Source organism: Sander lucioperca, chromosome 1 (genome assembly GCF_008315115.2).
Source record: "Sander lucioperca isolate FBNREF2018 chromosome 1, SLUC_FBN_1.2, whole genome shotgun sequence".
Lineage (NCBI taxonomy): Eukaryota > Metazoa > Chordata > Actinopteri > Perciformes > Percidae > Sander > Sander lucioperca.
This window is the reverse complement of record NC_050173.1, coordinates 50,549,207-50,570,066: the sequence shown is the minus strand read 5'-3', so window position 1 is coordinate 50,570,066 and position 20,860 is coordinate 50,549,207. Positions and strand designations below refer to the sequence as shown.

The window sequence follows — 20,860 nt, the reverse complement described above, 5'->3', positions numbered from 1 at the left end:
CTACCTAATAAAAAGAGTATTAAGGTAAACTTAGAGCAGGTAATATCTTCAGGCTTCAGTCCCCAGACTGTTCTTAAAATGTAAAATGAAGAGACTTTGTGCCATTACATTACTATAGATTTAACATTTAATAATAACTAATACTGGCCTCCTGAACTAATTTCTAACCTATGTTTATCCTTTATGTTTTACATTTTTCCCAGTAAGCTACACTGAAACCTGTGTTATCTGTGATGCTGTTTTTTATTTGACTTAGGTACACCCACATAAACTAGTTACAGTCTTGTCAAATTGAGGTCTAAGTATCTTCCTGCCCCAAAGACTGCTGTTTTTTAAATTTTTGTCAGAGCTGTTGTGTGCCTTATCAGTAATTGTTCACTCTAACATTTCCTGGTGACACCAGTGTTAACTGGAGCGAACAGTCCCGGTGTCCGCAAGGCAAACACCACTCAATCTGTTGACCATATCCACAATTTTGAAGCTAGGTCACTCAGCCATCGGAGGGCAAATGCATTCAATTGGCTTCACAGAATTAGCGCATGTCAACAATAAGATACGGTGAGCCAGTAACTCCTTTCCATCCTTTCCATGGTGACAGTGCATGTATAAAAACTTGAAAGCTCATTGTGGTCCATGAGGATATCATGGAAAATAGTGCTGCAGGATATGAGGAAATTATGCAATATGCAATAGCATTGTTGAATACCGCGATAACAATTGACTTTCGATAAATAAAACATATTAAAGTGTACTCAGTTCTGCCTTGTCCATATTGCACGGTCTGTAGAGTTGTACTGCATAACACTGCTTTTAGTATAATGCTAAAATACAACACATTGCTTGTTGAAGTAAAACAAACTGAAAGGAAATTATTTCCAACATTATTTTTATTGAACATTGAACTGAACACAAAAGGCACCATTAAAAAAAAGAACGATAGTTAGAGTTAAAAATCCCATTTTCTACCGATGCTCTCTTTCAAGTCACAAAAAACCCTGAGTTTCTTTCGCAGTGTGTCTGTTGTGCAAGGTGATATTGTGATGATGATGACAAAACAATTTATTGTGAAGCCCTAAAGGCAAATCATATGTGTAATCCTGATTTGTTTTCAAAAATGTTCATTGGACATTTGCTACAGAAATGTATCATATACAAAATGGTGCTTCCAGATAGTCCATATGATTATGTTTATTGTGTTTGTCAATGAATATTTCAAGATGCATTAACTCAACAATGTTATTCACCAGCTTCAATGATCTATTGCGTTGTGTTACTAAGCGCACAGCACCACTTTGTAAATAACAGAATACGCTTAAAGTCACACGTCGTTTTAGAAAATCCCTGTTTCTCAATTTCATGCTCTTCGGTCATTTGATGGGAGCCATTTTGTCCTGTTAGTGCAGACTTTTGGCTGTATTTGTATTAAATCTGATAAATGTATTTAGGTTCATTTTGTAGATCAATGTGTGAGTGTTTAAGACAAACAGCCAGCATTAACAGTAGTGTCTCCATCCTGCCCACCACTTAGGAAAACATTGGCTTTCCCATCAGCATGCAGGTTAGATAATCAACCCTGCAGCCAAGGTTTGGTGCGCGGTGGGCCATGATATTTGACTGCTTGGCTGGATGGACAAACTAAGAGAGAGCTGGCTGTTGTCATGCCGTCGAGTCTCTGCTCTGTGGATTGGACGGTGTTTCTAGCAGCAGCTGCCACCTTCCCACTGAGGTCTTAAGCTGGTTTGAGCTGGTCTTGGCAGACATTCTCTCCACTGCAAACTCAACCTTAGTTGTAATTCGCAGGCAGTGTTTGATGGAAAAATGTGCCTTTTTTTCTTTTCTCCAAGAGCTCAAACTTGTAATTGCAAGTTGTCGTGGAGATGCCAGGCTTTTGGCGGTACACCAAAGTTAGCTGTGTTGTTGATTTTGTAATATCCATGGGTCCAATAGCTCAGGGAACATTGGGCAATACCTGTCTTCCATTAAGAGGACTTAACCCCCCGGTACTGTAGTTCGTCCACCCTTCATTGACCAATCAGCACCCATGCTTTTAGCAGCACTCCTGTGGGCTGCACTGGGTAAACACAAGTGTCTGCCTCAATGTTTGTTAACGCCAGTTGCCTAACCATTTATCAGTAGTCACTAAGCATCTGGGCAGCTGGGATCTGTGTGCATTAGAAGTTACAAATTTTACCATCAAGATTCCTCCCTTTCTCTTCTCTGCCCGGCTGTGTGTGAGCCCATGGTGAGAGCTTATGGTGCAATGTTGTCTCCACAGAGTTTTACTCCCCCAAACCTCAAGCATGGAGGTGAAACAACTCCCCACCCTAATTTTCTGGGGCCCCCTCCTCCCCCCTTGCCTCCCTGCTCAGGGGACGTCACTCTCCTGGCAGCAGTGGGACTGGAGGCTGGAGTCTAGGGGCAATGCGAGGGCAGATCCTATGAAGAAACTCTGAGAGGAGGCGTAAAAAGTACTGCTCTGCTCAGTGTACATACCAGCATATGAATAAGTGTTGAGCACAGTGCTGAAGCAGAGTTTCGAGGCAGCAGTTCATGGGAGCAGTGGATCTTATTTGACTTTTTACCTGTGCTTCATGTGCAGCTGATCTGCTGTGCAAGCTCGAAAAAAACGCACTGACACTTCTGACAGCCTGTTTTTTTGGTGTCTGAACCTAGACCCTTCATATCCACACAGAGTCATTCTAACAGGTAGGTGCATGTCTCTAATGAAATACAGTGTTTGTGCATACATTTAGAATAACTAAAGCTTGAATTTAATAGTCAAACCTCTGCAATAGCTGTGAGCTGTTTGTGAACCGGCAGTCTTTGCAAAGAAATTCAACATGTTCAGTTTAAGATATGACCCAGATGTTGCTGTCACTGTACAATGTAAAACACACATGCGTGTATGGAATAATGATGCAGGTAACATCTTACCTGACTTTATAAATGACTGTAATTTGTATTATCAGTTTCCAAAAGTGAATTTTCACTTGTTTAAAGTCTAATTGTTGTCTTTGCAAACTTCACTTTTTCATTCACTGTATTCTTGGAGGCACTGTATTACAGCCCACATTGTAATGTTAATGAGCTGTCACAACCAAAACTCATTTCCACCACACTTAAATGGGGGTCAATGCATATTTGGATGGTCGTCAGTGTTCATTTACGGTCAAGATAATCAAAGTTTTGGTTCAAAGAAGAAGCTTGCACTTCAAAAGCAAGCTAGAAACTATTCATTGGAGGGCATATTCCATTCCTCATTCATCTAATTGTATTCATGCAAACATGTTAGGCAGGATCCGTCAGCAATTTCACTAATGAAAAGAGACATTTTAGATACAAGACAATGAAAACAAAGACGATCTAGCAGTTTGTCTTTTTGTGCCCTTTTTTAAAAAGTAATTAGTAAAGAGAGATACTGGAATGCCTTTGTTGTGTTCTCTTGGTGCATTCATGGACCCGTTATGAATGCAGCTCTTTGAGTACTTAGATCTGCACCATAACCCCAAACAATGGATTTTAATGGGACTCTTACTGTACTGTATGGACTTTACCATGCTGTAGCACTTGGCAGCATTCTTAAAATGCACGCCGTAGTTTGTAGAGTTAACATCCCTCTCAACAGTCCTAATCCCACCTTTAGTTGATCCACACATGTTATGCAATACTGACATTTCAGCATTTTTTTTCTCTCTAGAGAACAAGCCGTAAGAGCTGTTTAAAATGAAAAGCAGGGGTGGATTTGAAACTGTTTCACAATTCTTGCACCTTCTATTGAATAATAACATTTGAGTGCAAATATTGATGCTTAGAGAAAGAATAATAGTAATGATTGAGTGAGATTAAATTATTTCTTTACATGTGTCACAGGCCCTCATGCTGCATGCACACACACCTGTCCAAATACACCTTTTGATTCATCCAATCAAAAATATCCACTCACACCACAGAGCATGAATTTCATTAAGTATTAGGCCTACATTGTCATTTAAGTTAATGGCCGCCTGGCAAGATGCAAAAAATGGGTCAGACCTACGCTGCACAGGTATTTTCAGTCTTTTCTTATCTCTTTCCCTCTGTCAGCAGGTATCAACATGTTGGAGCAGGTTCTGTCATTCGGCCGCTCCCTGGTGCGCAGGAAAGTGGTCGACATGAGCAGCCTGGAGGACTCAAAGCTGTGCCGCTGCCTAGGAACCGTCGACCTCATCGCCCTAGGAGTTGGCAGCACTCTGGGTGCCGGCGTCTACGTCCTGGCCGGCGAGGTGGCAAAGGGCGACTCAGGCCCAAGCATAGTCATCTCCTTCTTAATTGCCGCCCTAGCCTCGGTCATGGCTGGCCTGTGTTACGCTGAGTTTGGCGCACGCGTCCCCAAGACCGGCTCTGCTTACCTTTATAGCTATGTGACTGTAGGAGAGATCTGGGCCTTCATCACGGGTTGGAACCTTATTCTCTCCTATGTGATTGGTGAGTTAGGGACAGTCTTTGAATCGCATGTTATTTAAAGAAGATGCTGATTCTTCATGGTTTCTGTTGTTTTCTTTATCACAGGTACCTCCTCAGTTGCCAGGGCTTGGAGTGGCACATTTGATGAAATCATAGGGGGACACATAGAGGTATTCTGTAAGAACTACTTCAGAATGAACTCTCCTGGTTTGGCTCAGTACCCTGACTTCTTTGCCGTCTGCCTGATACTGCTGCTTTCTGGTAAGACAGCAAATGAAGGCTTAAAATCCTAAGGTCGATAATGAAACGGAAATTAGGATCGGTGCATGATGTTTAACACAGCCATCTTTCATGAGCCACAGCTGGAATAATCCAATAAAGAGATGGCAGGACACTGTGTGATAAGTGCTTTATGGGGCAGACCACATTCTCCACCTTCTGTTTTTAAAACTCCCTGATCATCCTGCCAGTCTTCAGCAGCACACCGCTTCGCTTTCCCACAGTCACACACAATCACATCTGGGAACTGCTCAGTGCAACTACAGTTGGATTACAACCTCAGGTCACTGAGAAGCTGCACTGTAGTAGCTGAGGGTTTAGGATTGTCAGTAGCTGTTTATGACTTGAAGTGCTCCATTTTCATTTCCAGTGGTCAGATTCATGACAGTCTAGGGATTTCAACTGGACATTAAATTCCACCTTTTTGACCCTCCAGCTCAAACTTAAAATGTTATCATGTGTTGCATCCATTGGCCTGCCAATAAAATGATTCTCACTGTGAAGCCTCACAGAACTGCAGAACTCTTGTTCATATGTAAGCTGTTTAAAATGCACCCAAGTGCTGGTGTTTTTTAAAAACGTATTAGGTTTTTGGGTCAAGTGGAACAACTCGATAATATTATCAATGAATTATAACGATGACACACATTGCAACTACTTGACAGATAAAATATAGATTGAAGCATTGCTGGATTTTCAATCAAACAACAACAAACATCAGAGTAGTGTTATGAACTCTATTGCCCATTTGCTCATCTTAGGACTCCTGTCGTTTGGCGTGAAGGAGTCAGCCTGGGTCAATAAAGTCTTCACGTCAATCAACGTGCTCGTACTCTTGTTTGTCATCATCTCCGGCTTCGTCAAAGGAGACACACACAACTGGAAGATAACTGAAGAATCCCTTATAAATGTCACCATAGTTACAAGGTAATATAGTCATATAACCATTACAGTAATATGTTTGTAAAGCCCATTAATGCAAAGCTGTTCCCTAAACTACATGCACAACACAACTATCAGTAGTACTGTTAGTCTGGTTTGTTTGTGTTAATGCAGTGCTAAGAAATTGCACACACAGGGCAATGGTCAAACTTCTCATTTTTTTTTATGTTTCAGGAACTTGACGGTGACGGCCAACGTGAGCAGTGATTATGGAGTCGGAGGATTTATGCCCTACGGCTTCAGTGGGACCTTAGCTGGGGCTGCCACCTGCTTTTACGCTTTTGTTGGATTTGACTGCATTGCAACTACAGGTGAGCCAGTGATAGGTTGTGATTTAGTGTGACTTCCTCAAAGCTCAATGCAGGGGTGGAGCCAAACATTGTAAACATTCAAGGCTCAGCACAAACCTAGAGGGAGGTCTGGGGGCATGCTCAAATTACAGCAGCTATATGCACTATTTTTCAGGCTATTTGGTAATAGAATGCCTACAAATCTTGGGACCATTTGGGAGAAACATGATAGTTACAAAGAAAAAGAATAATAGTGTAGAGCCAACATTCTATTTTGTATCTGATTGTTCTCCAACTGTCTTCATCACTCTGAAACACAACAAATGTTGAGGATGACTCATTTTCACTCTTGCCACCTGAAGAGAGAAGAGAATTTTCTGATGATCTATTTTTAAGTTACATAACAGATGTAGGGTAGGAATTTGGCATAAACAGCATTACTAATCTTGAAACAAAGGTGATATTTCCCTAGTAAATTTATTTCATTTATATAGCAAGTTTATTTTATTTATTATATTTTATAGCATTTTAAAAGCAAACAAGTTTCCACCAAAGTGCCTCACAAAGACAAAAAGAAGACAGAGCAATCAATAGAACTTTAGCTCTATGAATTTGCCAGTTCAGTCAAAGAGACTGAGGGTAAATGACACAAAGTTGAAGTTATTTTAAAACCCTAAAAGATTTGAGAAAACATTTGGGGCTGGAGCCCCAGAGGCCACGCCCTCAGTCCACCACTGGCTGAATGTAAAGATATTTGCGTATCTGTGTGTGACAGGCGAGGAGGTGAAGAACCCTCAGAGAGCCATTCCCATCGGCATCGTGGTGTCACTGACCGTGTGTTTCCTGGCGTACTTTGGTGTGTCAGCCGCACTCACGCTGATGATGCCCTACTACCTGCTGGACGAGAAGAGTCCTCTGCCCATGGCTTTTGAATATGTGGGCTGGGGCCCTGCAAAATATGTGGTCGCTGCAGGTTCACTGTGTGCCCTCTCCACCAGGTAACCACTGGATTTCCATTGGTGAAATAAGTTGAGCACAAAATATCAATATTCATGGTAGACGAAAGCATACTGTATTTGAGTCAGCAGAATTTCTAATGACTTTAATTTCTGATCGATGTGCATGCTATAAATGGGTGACAATGGTGAGGGAGATCTGGTCAAAAGTTCTGACCACATATCTCTGTCTTATAATTGGATTGATTCGTATTGCTTAATGGGACATAATGGGCGTAGTGCTTGATTCTCTCTATTTTCAGAGGCCTGCCTGTGTTTGTGATATACTATTTATAATTTAAGTATCATAAATAAGGCGGGCAAGTTTTTCTATAAACAAGATATTGGTTTGACTTTCTTTCCTGAAGGTTTGATCTATTAGTTCCCTCTGTTTTCCATCCAAAAACACTGGTGGATGTCAGCGACCATCTTATCCCATGGTCTGCACTCATGTGCATATTATCAAATTTGGCTCAAAACAATACAGTTTTGGATAAGTCAGTCAGCTGGTGTTTAGGCTGTCATTTTGGAGTCTGCCCTTTTTTCAGTTGTTTTCACAATTGCTACCAGTTGTGAAAACCTTTTGGCACACATTGTGGTGCTTTTATGTGCTTGAACTAAATGCTTACACTCCTGGGAAATGTATTCACTCAAGGGCACCTGAACACCCTACAATTCAACTTCAAACTGGCTCTCCAAACTGAGAAAAACTACTAAACATCTATTTTCAAACATTCAAATTTAACTGTCTAAAGACACTGGTGATATGTAATTTGCCTGTTCAAAGCAGCTCCAATCTATTGTATTCCATTGATTTGTTCGAAAAGCAATACATTATGCTAGGTGCAGGAGTTCCAACAGGAAAGAAAGACACTCATTGACTTTAATCATGCTCTGAAGCTTTGATGATGTGATTGTTGGTGTAAATGTGTGTGTTTTGTGTGTGTGTGTGTGTGTGTGTGCGTGTGTGTGTGTGTGTGTGTGTGTGTGTGTGTGTGTGTGTGTGTGTATGTCTCTGTGTTTGGGACTTTTGATTAACGTGTTGGTCTTGCATGTCTCTGCTGTCTCATGCAGTCTGCTGGGCTCCATTTTCCCCATGCCTCGTGTAATCTATGCTATGGCACAGGATGGGGTGCTTTTCAAAGTCTTAGCCCGAATCAATCCTAAGACGAAGACCCCACTTATTGCCACTATGACATCCGGTGTAGTAGCAGGTGAGAGCCGGGGAGAGTCCAGTAAGATTACTCCTGCTAATCTTTCTCCACCAAACAACTGTGAAAGACACAGTCAAAGATGCAAACACTTATTTGGTTTTGTTCCCAAAATTGACCCACCCTTTAACACTTCCTTTTTTAAATTACCCAGTTTGTAGGAGGTTTTCCCTCAATATACACATGTTGTTCTTTCACAGTTGTGCAGGTGTCATGTTTTCTTTCCCAGAATGCCCTCAACTTAACCATGAACCCTCTTCTCCCTAGCCTGTTGGGTTCCATGTTCCCTCTGCCACGCATTCTCTTTGCCATGGCACGAGATGGAATTTTGTTCAGTTTTATGTCCAAAGTGAGTAAGCGCCAGTCTCCTGTAGCTGCCACCATGGCGGCAGGTACTACTGCGGGTAAGCTCCCGAGACAAGGACTTGTATATCATGGGGTTGTATTGTGGACTTGTTTGTTTGCTTTTTATCTATTGCACGTTGGTGATGTCAGTACCTGCATGTTAAACTTGGTGATGGTGTTTCCAAAAGCATGTGAGAAAACACGTTGTTAAGGCTGATACATTCATAGACGTTATCTGTGTTCGCCACTTCAGTCCATTTGGCTTTTAGTCACTTTTCTAAATAGAAAAAGAGAGAATAAGCTACGGGACAGTAAAGCTACTGTAACTAAAAGTACTGTCTCATCTAACTCTTGCCAAGAAAGTCAATAAGCGAATTTCCGAAAATGTCAATTATTCCTTTAAATCTACTTCCATGCCATTAAATTGTTGATTAAGAATTGTTAACAGTTACAGGAAAGCCTACTGTACAATTTTGTTGTTAAAATGTGATACAAAAAAAGCTTTCTTTTTTTTTTTTTAGAGAAGATGGTCACCACATTCATGATCATGTACTATTTTAAAGCTGTAGTGCGTAGTTTCTGTCGCCCCCATGACGAAGTGTAAGTAAAGACAACACCACTGTTGTTGCATCCACATGACACAAGCCTTCTGTAATCGCACACGTGCCCCTGCCCCTCCTCCACCAGGCTTCTGTAGCCAAGGAGGACACGGAGGATTACAAAAACATGATGGACTCTTCAGAAGAGGTCATCTTCTTCACTCGAGGTTCTGCACGCGAAAGTCTCCGGACGACACAATCTTCTGAACGTAGTCATACTGAGAGACACAGAGAGAGTTGTGTGGAGCTGATAGTTTTAATCAGCTTTGTAGCAACTCATTTGATAATGGCTTGAATGTAACTGACGTTCATTACTTTAAGAAAAGGTTACGCATTAAAGCTTTAAGAGTTACCTTTGTAGTCATTTCACATCCACTTGACAATATTTAAAGAGCCACTTATCGCCTACTTTATTCTTAGTTATTGCTTCAGTGCGTTACCTTCTCACCTTGCTGCAGTGATGTAGAAGTGTACTCCAGGGTGTGTCAGTACACTGTGACATCACTGTCGGGTGTGGTTACAGAGAGAGAGTACAATTCTGTACCACAAAACCACTGAAACAAAATGAATGAATGAAACTTTCTACCTTCCAAAATAAAGAAGAAATACAGATCATAGACTGTAAAAAATAAAGGACGTAGCAGCAGAGACTTCACCAATTGGTTTGTGGACTGTCGTTTTGAATCCTTGAGTTTGGATGACGCGGCAAAGCCAGTGTTGTTTTGTAATGGCAATGAGCCAAAATAACCGCTAAACTAAATGCTAAAGTGGAAAATCTGCATATACGGCAGTTCAGAAAATTGGCAAAATCTTTTAATGTAATGTTTAGCATTGCTAAGCCGCTGTCCTGATTGACATGTCAGCGTGTAACCACGCCCTAAAGCATTCCCTGTTTTATTGTCTATTTTCCTCTGAGTGGGACCATTATTTTCCAAAATGAACATCATGCTGTATCGAAGAAGACTTGAAAGTAGCGATTGAGACCATAATCTCATTATGAAAATGTTTACTGAGGTAATACATTAAAGGCAGAAGTAGGGTAATTTCCCCCATAGACAGTAAAAGAAATGGACACAGCGACGCCATATACTTCCGGTGATGGCTGAGCGTTACTGAGCAGCCTCCAACTGAGCTTGAAGACGTAGATGTGACGTGAGCAACCTGTCTGAAAGTTGGAAGTCTTCTGGTAGCTGTGCCAAGAGAAATCTCAATCATTCCCAATCTAGCAGAGACGGAGAGCGTAGGTATATGTAAGGAGATAACATAGACACAGGCTAATTATTGATCACTAAAATGATAGTTAACATTAGTAATTAAACTTAAACAGCTAATGTAAGTTAAAACTGCCTGTGAGCTTCACCTGACTATACGGTAATTTCTCTTAGCCTATTTTTACAAAAACGTCTACTACGGAGCCATAACGTGAGGTACAAGGTAATGGAGCCTTTTATACATTGTCGTGTTTCTTTAGAAATAAACAATGGACAAATAGAGTCTTTATACGCTTCAGATGTAAAGTTATTCACTGTCAAAGTCACGCCAAAATGAATGGCAGTCAATGGGATGCTAGCAGAAGGTGATGGCTTGTTAGCCTCAGAATCTCCCCATTGGAGGTACGCTTTCCGGATGCTCGCTTACCCCCTTGATTTTCCCATAGACCTCTATAGAAACTGACTTCCTTTTGCAACCAGTGGAGTCGCCCCCTACTGGATATTAGATAGAATGCAGGTTTAAAGCACTTCCACATTGGCTTCACTTTTCAGACCAGAAGCTTGGTCCATTAATACAGATACAGAAGAACAGTTGGCCTTTGGTTGCATAAGCGGCAGGCAGATGTGAACCCTGGGAGGGCACACCAACTCTCCCAGAGCACAGCCCATGTACTGTGCAACTGGTAGAACTGGGCAGGGGAGCATCCTTTGTTGTTTTTGTTTTAAATATAATGTTGTGAGGAGCAGGGGACATACCACTACCTTGTGTTTGAACCTGTGCTGCTGAGATCCGCTCCATACTGGAGTCTGGTGCTGAGATACAAGAGAGCGAACGCCACAGTGTATCTCACATCAAACATTACTCGTAATGGAGATGATTACAGCTGTCAGCCCATGAAAACATTTAGCTCTTTGGGGTCTTCTTCATTGTGAAAACATGTCTGCATGAAGTTTTTTTTGCATCTGTTCTTGTTCATGTGCATTTGTTTGATGGTGCATCTGAAGAAAACAGCTTTTCCATTTATAATTGCAAGACTACTATTGGTGTGGGTGTAAATGTTTTAGTGTATTTTGTGAGAATGATTGCTCCAGTAATCAGTGGTGATCATATTTCTTGCATAAATGTTTTTTGTAAAAGGGAAAGTGTTTATGGTAATTGCATGTTTTTTTTTGTTTTTTTTTGCTTGCTATAGCCATCATGGCCTTCCTGTTTGACCTAAAAGCGCTGGTTGACATGATGTCCATTGGAACTCTGCTGGCCTACTCGCTGGTTGCTGTGTGTGTTCTGATTCTCCGGTGGGTACATTTTTGAATACTGTAACTTAGAAATCGTATTTGGGCCAACATTGCGTAACAGTTTCCCTTATAGCTTTCCTAAAAGCCCACAGGCCCCGTTGGTGTAACATGCGCCTTGTGTTATTGCATCACACTGGTGATGTAAGTGCTGTGAATGCTCCCATTGTAGGAACGTGAAGTGGCTGCTTGAGTGAATGAAGGTGTTCATTTATGTTCCTGTACTTACTTTCAAAACTCTGGACCTGCCGTACACTTCTGCCGGTTGCACCGAGGTGACTCATCACCACAGTCGCAGTAAACACAGACACAGTGTTCGTTCCCTGATTTAAACATTTATTTATAGGCCTCAGTTGTTTTGTAAAGTAAAACCAAACCACCCTAAACTAGTTCACAATGAAAGGGGATTTGTAGCTGTATAAAGAGTAGTGTTCATAGACACTAAAAATGTTGAACATATTGCTGTTGTGAAATGGATTGGTCTTTAACCCTTGACGCCTGTGTGGTCCAGGTACCAGCCAGATGGAGTCCTAGAGCGGCGGGCAGGCACCGGTGAGAGGGACTACCTGTCCTCTGTGGAGGGTGAGTCTGAACTGACAGAGTCGGAGTCCCACCTAAACATGCTGAAGGGTGGCAGCTCCAGCCTGCAGACTGTCCTGCACCCTCCTGCCTCACCCTCTGAGCATTCCTCCAGTGTGGTCAACATGTCCGTCTGTGTGCTAGGTAAGCGGGCCAGGTTAAAAAAATGTTTTTAATGGGACAAAAGACGTCAGAATTAAGTGTGTGTGTTTTTTAAACCCAGTGCTGGTAGTGTGCGTGGTCAGCTATCTCACCACGTACCACATCTACTCCATCCTTGGTATGGAGGTGTGGATCCTGGCATCGCTGTCCGTGTGTCTCCTCATCTTCAGTGGCTGTGTCTTCATGGTCTGCCGACAGCCTCAGACCAGCACCAAGGTCTCCTTCATGGTGCGTGGCAGCTCAATGAGAGCACCATTTTATTTCAATTTCAATTCAATTTTATTTATAGTATCAAATCATAACAGGAGTTATCTCAGGACACTTTACAGATAGAGTAGGTCTAGACCACATTCTATAATTTACAAAGACCCAACAATTTTCATACTAAGTCCTGCATTATGGGGTGAGACTGATCCAATGCAAATACATTGATGGTGGATTCTTCTGCTTGCTGCCATCACAGGTTCCCCTTCTGCCTTTTCTTCCCATTCTGAGCATATTTGTCAATATTTACCTCATGGTTCAGCTGAGTGGAGATACCTGGATACGTTTCTCCGTGTGGATGGCTGTGGGTGAGTGCCTTTTAACTACTGATCTAAACATTTAACCCATTGTGAACATTTAGAGGAGTAGTTTGACATTTTGGGAAATATGCGTAAGAGTTAGATGAGAAGATCAATACCACTCTCACTTGTATGTTGAATATGAATCTGAAGCAGAGATGGTTAGCTTAGCTTAGCATATAGAATGGAAATGGAGAAACCGCTAGCTTGGCTATGTCCAAAGGTACTCTGTCTCTGCCGGGAGCAGTGACTTCCTGGCGTCATGTCGTGCGCTTGCGACTTACAATGACTTGGAGATACATAACAGCTACAAGTGTATGCACTATACAGGATTTACCCTGTTATACTTTATCGACAGGAATTGATAGGTCAAACAGCAAACAGCCACCCACAACTAGTCTATAAACAAAGCATCAGGCTGTCTTTGAGATTTCACATGGACAACGGTTAAAGTTACTCAGGCTACCGAAGAATACCATAATTCCTCCGTTCAATTAGGCCTAAGCGACGCACCCCAAGCTTCCATCCGTTTTGCCAGCAGCGTGTTAGCATTTGAACAAAGTGATGTGTGTGTATTGCCTGAGGCTTTTTGGAGGAGCAACACAGATTTTAGTTGTGATCTTCCTGCAGGGGAAACGGTCTCTAACATGTTCCATTTGAACTTCAACTTTACTCTGCAAACAAAAGTGTATTGGGAGTTGCACCTGGACTTGCCTATACAGTGTTTCCTTTAGGATATGTAACCTGCTGAACTTAGACCCACACAGAACACAATAACTTCGTCGGGGTTCATTTATTTCTGTAATATTGGCAGTATTTTCAATTCGACAGAAAGGCCAAAACCAAAAAATGATTAAAACAAAATGATCCAAAACATATGGCAGTGGGCTTAGAACACTGACATAGAAAACAAAATAAAACAATATAAATATACCTTCACAATAAACTCCAGTTGATTCTTAAATGTACAGTTTGACTTAGAAACCACTTACATTTCACAGAATACAGACTCCGAAAATAAACGGGCTTCACCAGGGAGCGCACAACTTCACACACTTGTCACTCTGTCTTGCTAACACATGGAAACGCTGGCGTCGGCCGCTACACGTGAAATCCATCGACATCCATCCAAAGTCAATCTCATCTATAACATATCATCCAGTTAAAAGATGAACACAGATATCATTTTAACCTTTTTTACATACATGTTTTTAACCAGTTATGCAGTATTTACCTATTTATTTCACATGATGTACTCAGCATTCTCCACAGTGCTGTTTCCCTGATCGGCCCGAAAAGAAAGAGAGCGACCAAGAGGCACCGCGCAACTCTTGGCGTGTGACACCGCCACCTAGTAGCTGGAATAACTAACTAAAATGTACCCTCTGCCAGCAAACAAACAAACATATGCACATTTCTTTCATTTTTAGAACACAAAATACATACTGAAACAAACCAGAAATAAATGTGATGGGGTTGTTACAACCAATTCACCACCCGGCTACAGATATGTTTTAGCAGTGGGGGCAGGTCTGTTCGAACAACTTTTTTCACACTTTGGTTTTTATACAGATTAAACAAACATACAAGATATAACATGTTAATGAATGAGCTTTAGAGGTGCTGGTAGATGGATTTGTCTTTCGGAAAAGCTAAGCTAAACTAAGCTAAACTCTCCTTTCTGTAGCTTCTTATTTAGTGAACATATGAGTATTGATGTTCTCATCTAAAAACATTTGCCAAAATGTCAAACTTTACTAGGGCTGCCCCTGCTTCGATTTCTTTAGTCAGTTAGTCTTTTTTTTGCTTATTTATTCTTTGTAAGAGAAACTCAGTTTTATAAATGGTAAATGGACTGCAACCGTATTGCGCTTTCCTGGTCTTAAAGACCACTCAAAGCGCACAGATCTGTCAATTAAATCAACTTATCAATTATCACCGACAAAATCATATGAGTGTTAGTCGACTAAGAATTTCTTTAGTCAAGCCCTAAACTTCACCCTCTAAGATGTGATGCCTTAGCCAGTGTTTTTTTAGTATCTCATATCTCCTTTAACACTTTTCTCAGGCTTCCTGATCTACTTTGGCTACGGCATGTGGCACAGTGTGGAGCGCCAGCGCAAACTCCAGGGTCCTTTAAACAGCAGCAGCACCCAGAAACACAACAAGACAGGCGGGGAGAAGCCGGTTGGTGTGGGTGCAGTGGGAAAAGACCAGGATAGTTTGATTTGCCCAGAAAAGACCAGCCGGTGTTAGAGTGAAAGATTCTGTGAGGTGACAGATGCATAAAAGCACCCAGCAGATCTGCCTTGATGCACCTGTTCAAAAGCTTCACCATGTGTGCGTCAGTCACAAACACATTCTGTCTGCGATGGCAGCGTCAGTACTCTGAATCAGCGGCCACACGATGGGGAGCCGCTCCGTCACTGTGATGGATCCACATCCCGTTAGGTCCCATTGCGCTTTATGGACAGCATGGAGACAGAATTGAAAGGACAGGTAACACACTGGAGAGTGATGATCATTTTTCTTTAACACTGAAGCAGCCGATACAAGACTGCAGCAACGCTTCTCTCTTTCATTATGGACTTTTTAGTGCATGACACACATTTTGTCTTTTCTGTTAATTGTTGCATTTTAAGCAGGTTTGTACGAGTGTTTTCAAAAAAAAGTCTTGGAAATCCGTGTTATCCATTTAACAGTATTATTAGATTTCATTGCACCAATTATGTACTACTATTAAGAGTAATTTTCTTTGATATAAGTGTAGGATGCTGAAAAAGAACCAACATTAGTAAGAGTAAGATATGCTGTCAATCATAAAGTTGAAATATGTTTTAGAGCTATTTTGTGCAGAATTGTTTTTATTTGCATACATGTGAAATTGTGATTATATGTACAAAAACATCAAGACGCCGCCACATTTAGACCAATGTACAACATGTCAAATAGTTTTGTCAGCACTTAACATGTTACCACTCGGCTAATAGAAGTAGGCCATAAGTGCTGGTGGAGAATGTCAGACTTCTGTAGGGGTTATGTAACAGATCATATCAATGATCTTTGCTGTACTTATTGAGGTAGCTGTAGCTATTGTGGTGGCTTTATCCAGGACAGGCTTGGGTGTGTCTTATCTATGAACTGTTACAATCTGAATATGAAGATTGTTATTTGATACGGAACTTTACTCCAAATGTATTTTTAGTAGTAGTATTTTCTATCAGTTAACGACTTGCTGTATTTTCCTGTTTGTCTGATACGTTGTGCTATTTTGATACAGTTGCAGACATGCTGTTATTATAACCTTCATGAAATGATTCTCTCTTAAGCAGAGTACTTTGCCGCCTAACAAGAAGCACAACAATTAATGACAAGTTAAAGTATTACTGTATATAAACAATGGTCTGTCTTGTCACGTCATTTAGATGAATTGGGCATTTATTTTAGGTTTCTTCTCTTGTGTTCAGTGTCTTACTTCAAAGCCTGGAGTCTGTGTTGCTTTATAACCGGCTTGTACTGAACAGCTTACATTCTTTCCTCTGAGCTTTTCAGGGGCCACCCTTGTAAGGTTCAGTGAGCTCTAGTTAAAAGTAGAAACATGTTTGCTGTACTGCCAGTGTTTTACACCAAAAATGAACCTAGGGATTAATAACATATGTGTACCGAGTCAAACGTTCTCTGGGATCTGTTTTCATGCTAATCGAATGTGTCTCTAGCTTGAAACAAGCTACCGCAAACGGGTGGTTAGCTGCTAACGCTAGCTTTCGGGGCAGATGGTAAATCGCTATTTTATACCACAAAGCTCAAAATAGCACCACACTTCGGTAGCATAATGAGGGTCCCTGTCGGTACACGATCCGTTCTGCCTGCACGATCCGTTCAGCGCATGCGCAAAATGTTCGCGCATGCGCTGTTGTACGAGGATTTACGACACTGCACGATCTGTTCCACGCTTCCGGTCGACAGCCAAGCTAATGTTAGTTTAGCTAACAGCTACTTTGGCTAACCGCTAGCTGATTGTAGCGGTCTGCCGTTAGCCTCCACAGGCAAGCTAACGTTAGTTTAGCTAACAGCTAATTTGGCTAACAGCTAGCTGAGACAGTATGTAATAACTTTAAAAGACCCTCAAAATAAAATGTGAAAATAACCGTTAACATATATAACAGCTGTTACGTCAGTTCTACTTTACTTGTGCTCATTTAAAATACAATCACTAAATACTTGTCTTTATTGTTATTACTGTGAAGTCTTAATTTAGCTGTAGCCTGCTTTTCCCATTACGTTTGAGTTAACGTTATTTTAGACTGAATCAAGCTGTCAGCTAGCGGTTAGCCGAATTAGCTGTTAGCTAAACTAATGTTAGCTTCCCGGTGGAGGCTAGCCATAGGCTAGCGTGGAACAGATCGTGCAGGTCGTATCCTCGGTAAAACAGTATTATCTTGCGCATGCGCAGAACGGATCGTGCAGGCAGAACGGATCGTGTACCGACATCCCCTACATGTAAACCGAAACACTGAGAACTTTGTAAGTGTACAGACAGTTTATGAAAAAGATAGATTATAAAGCAGCTAATAGCAGCTAACCACCGTTTGCGGTAGCTTGTTTAAAGCTAGAGAAACCATTCGATTAGCATGAAAACAGATCCCACATATGTTATTAACCCCTAGGTTCATTTTGCGCCTGAATTGTCCTTTAAGCGGTCACATACTGAGGCTGTAGGATTTTGGGGATTGATATGTGCAGTGTGGTGGTTTAAATGAATGTGGAACAAATACAGAAGCTAGTCTCAGCAGGAGTAAGGTAAGGTGAGGTATTCTACTACACTGAACCTCTACATTAACAGTGTAGAGTCTTCCAGTGAGGTTACAGGATATAAAGTACATAGAAGTAACCATGATGTCATGATAGAGTATCATTTGTTACCAACTGCAGACTAGTACAATAAATGTATTTTCCAGTAAGACCGTGTTTGGTGTTTATTTTTATTTTATTTTTTATTACCACATCAAAGCGCTTGCGTTTTAATTCCATTCGTCTTTGTTAGCAGGATCTCTAAAAAAGCACTTCTCTCAATGAAATCTGGTGAAAGGTTAGGCCATGATTCAAAGAACTGACTCATTTTTAAGGTCAATGTTGCCACCATGTGGCCATTTTGAAAGGACATAGAAGCATGTCTTTTTTGTTTTTCTGCTAAATGTTTTGTTCAGTCCAACACATACAGTCCAGATCCACAAATCCAGAATCCAGAAATTTCCCTTTGCTGTCACACACACCCTGGAGTACCACTGAAGGGACGAACTTGCATTACAATTTCTTTTGTGGTTCAGCAGGTGGGAGTATTCGGTGGAACCCATGGTCATCAAGGCGAGCTAAGCCTGCCTCCACTTGTGAAGGATGGCCATCATCTCTTCCACTTAACTGTGGACTATTCATGGCGAAGATATCTGCAGTCACTCTGTATGAGGTGCCACATGCAAGCCAGTAGAGACAGATTGCCACCTGAATTTCATGGCTCCATCCATGTGGCTTTTGCAGAGGCAACATCTGGACATTGATGGGTGTCCCTGGGGTGCAACCCTGGAGAGACTAAAGGCTGAATTTCAGGTCAGCCTCAGAGAAGAACATGCAGAGGATAAGCACATAGTTGCTTATTTGTGCATAAATTTCCTCTGAGAAGAAGTTTGATCCTGTGTTTAAAAAGAAATATATGTAATATTTACTCTACTTATCAATATCAATTAAGATTTTAATAGTATTTATTTATGCGATGTAAAGTGTATTAAAATGTACTGTTCTTTTATCAGGCTCTCATGAGTCATGACCTGTTTTATACTGTCTATGGTCATGACACTATTGTCCTGTTAGCTCCATGTATTATGCTGTAGGCTATACTTGTACCGGTATTTGGATAACAGCCAACATTAGCTAAGGCTAAGCTACAACAACTTTTGCTAGCTAACGTTAAAGCTTTTGTTAGCTAATATGACGGTTTGCTACATGTAAACCTGGGGCTGTTTATTGCTGTTGCCTGCAAACGAATAATTATTACGTAACGTTAAAATATTATTTCTTCTAATCTTACCTTCTTTCCGCAAAAAAGGCTTCACGAAGGCAAATTTCACTAAGTGTGCATGTCGTGTGAGGTAGGGGGAGGGCTCCGAATTCAGTGCGGGAAGACTGTATAGGCCTACTATTAATATTCTTATTTTTACAGTCTATGGTTTTTACACAAGTAATAACTTAATTAAGAACAGTAAAAAATGCCCTCACGGGTTGCCAAAAGCTGTGTGAATCAAACAGATGCCAGTGAATCCGTTTCTCTGTTTTGGTATGTGAAAAATAAATGTTAATTTATAGCAATTTATTAGTTTTTATTTAGGCTAATGCTAGCAAGATGAATAACGTAGCCAAAGTTTTAACATAGCTTTATTCCATTTACCTTACTTTTCAAACTGTCATTTTCTTTTGGAGAGGATCAGGTTTGAAAAATTACTTAACATAACACAATTATTATTGGTAAGTTACTTTTGTGTATAGTATGTTGTAGTGTACCCACATCCTTAGTTAAAGAACAAAAATGAGATTTCATACCACTCAACTGATTACAGTTCTCCTGTCCATGATAAGGCAAGGATGCATCTATGGGTCAGCAACATAAACCGCAAGAATTGGAAGCCATTTCCTAACTCCTGCATGTGTGCTCTACTGCACATTTCACATTGGAGTGGTTTCACACTGGCAGTGGGAGAAGACAACCAAGTTTAACTGCTGTCCAAACAATTTTTGCCTTCCCCAGTGTCAACACAAAATCCGAGTCACAGGTGGTAAGTATGCACACAGAGGTATTTCTTTTACCTCTGGGGAAGTCACAATATTGGAGTCAGAGATGGAAGTTACATCTGGAATCTGGAAAACAATTGGTCACTTTCTGTAAAAGACTAAAATTGTATAAAAAAAAGAAACAAGACTACAGACGATTGAAAAGAAAGACTTCCTGTTTAATTGAGGTTATCAGTAAGCTGAAGGAGAACATTCTAATCTCTAACCAGTCTGTGCACAGATGCTGGAAGCCTCCTTAAGTGAAGTGTCAAAAGCGTTGCTGACCAGAGTTAAACGAAGGAAAAATGTTAAAGGGTCTGAGACTGAGAAATTGCGTTCATTTGCCATGACTCTGCATTTTTATTCTGTTAAAGCCTATTACGTGCATGGATGCTTTGACTTTGTTTTGCCACATCACAATCACAAAACAATCTGGTCGTGGTACAGATCTCTGCAGATCCTGGATTCACAAAACCAGCCTTAACTGCGATCAAGTGTCATGTGGAGGACAGAAAACAGGAGGAAAAAAGTGCCCTCGTGATGGATGAAGGGGCCATTTGAAGCATTTGGAATAAGAAAATTCCATGGATACGTGGATCTAGGCTGTGGCATCTTCAATGACTGGATCTTTGACTTCCTGACAGGCAGAGCCCAGGAGGTGATGGGGGGGACGACGACACTCTTCAACACAAGGCTGTGTTTTGAGTCCCCTGCTACTCTATGTACACACACAATTGTGAAGCCACTTTAAACTCCAACATCATCATCCCAGTAGCCTACTTCTTCATCTTTGGATCGACTGGGGAAGAGCGTGCAGATATCAGGAGTGCCTTCTTCGACTCCATGATATCGGAGCATGTGATGGTCCATCTTGGTCTAGCTTGGATGTGCATGACATGAAACCCTCATTTCCACATCATTTCCAGCAAATCCCTCTGAAATGATCCAGGCAGTATTATATGCTGTAATATATATGTTCTATGCCAGACAAACTAATATAAGCATAAACGTTTAATTTATGTATGTATGTATGTATGTATGTACTGTATGTATGTATGAATGTATGTATGTACTGTATGTATGTGTGTATGTATGTATGTATGTATGTATGTATGTACTGTATGTATGT

At 41.1% G+C, this 20,860-nt stretch overlaps 1 protein-coding gene and 1 long non-coding RNA gene across 4 annotated transcripts; both read left to right on the top strand.

Annotated features, from left to right (window-relative positions):
* Nucleotides 1-1,008: 1,008 nt before the first annotated feature.
* LOC118495917 lies at nt 1,009-16,658 on the top strand. Its single transcript, XR_004898374.1, has 3 exons — nt 1,009-1,019; nt 1,580-1,584; nt 16,288-16,658. It is a non-coding gene; the product is annotated as an uncharacterized LOC118495917 (long non-coding RNA).
* Nucleotides 2,288-15,573, top strand: slc7a2 (solute carrier family 7 member 2). 3 transcript variants are annotated; one of them, XM_031280073.2, is made up of 12 exons: nt 2,288-2,706; nt 4,084-4,464; nt 4,549-4,704; nt 5,484-5,649; nt 5,839-5,975; nt 6,730-6,952; nt 8,428-8,564; nt 11,509-11,611; nt 12,120-12,331; nt 12,411-12,577; nt 12,813-12,921; nt 14,981-15,573. In XM_031280073.2, exons 2-12 carry the CDS (start codon nt 4,095-4,097, stop codon nt 15,166-15,168), a joined length of 1,968 nt encoding a protein of 655 aa, XP_031135933.1. In that variant the 5' UTR covers nt 2,288-2,706; nt 4,084-4,094; the 3' UTR covers nt 15,169-15,573. The 3 variants fall into 3 exon arrangements, with proteins under 3 accessions (XP_031135933.1, XP_031135931.1, XP_031135932.1); XM_031280071.2 differs by lacking the exon at nt 8,428-8,564 and adding an exon at nt 8,024-8,163 and having other exon boundaries at nt 2,298-2,706; XM_031280072.2 differs by lacking the exon at nt 8,428-8,564 and adding an exon at nt 8,024-8,163 and having other exon boundaries at nt 2,300-2,706; nt 4,087-4,464.
* Nucleotides 16,659-20,860: the final 4,202 nt, after the last annotated feature.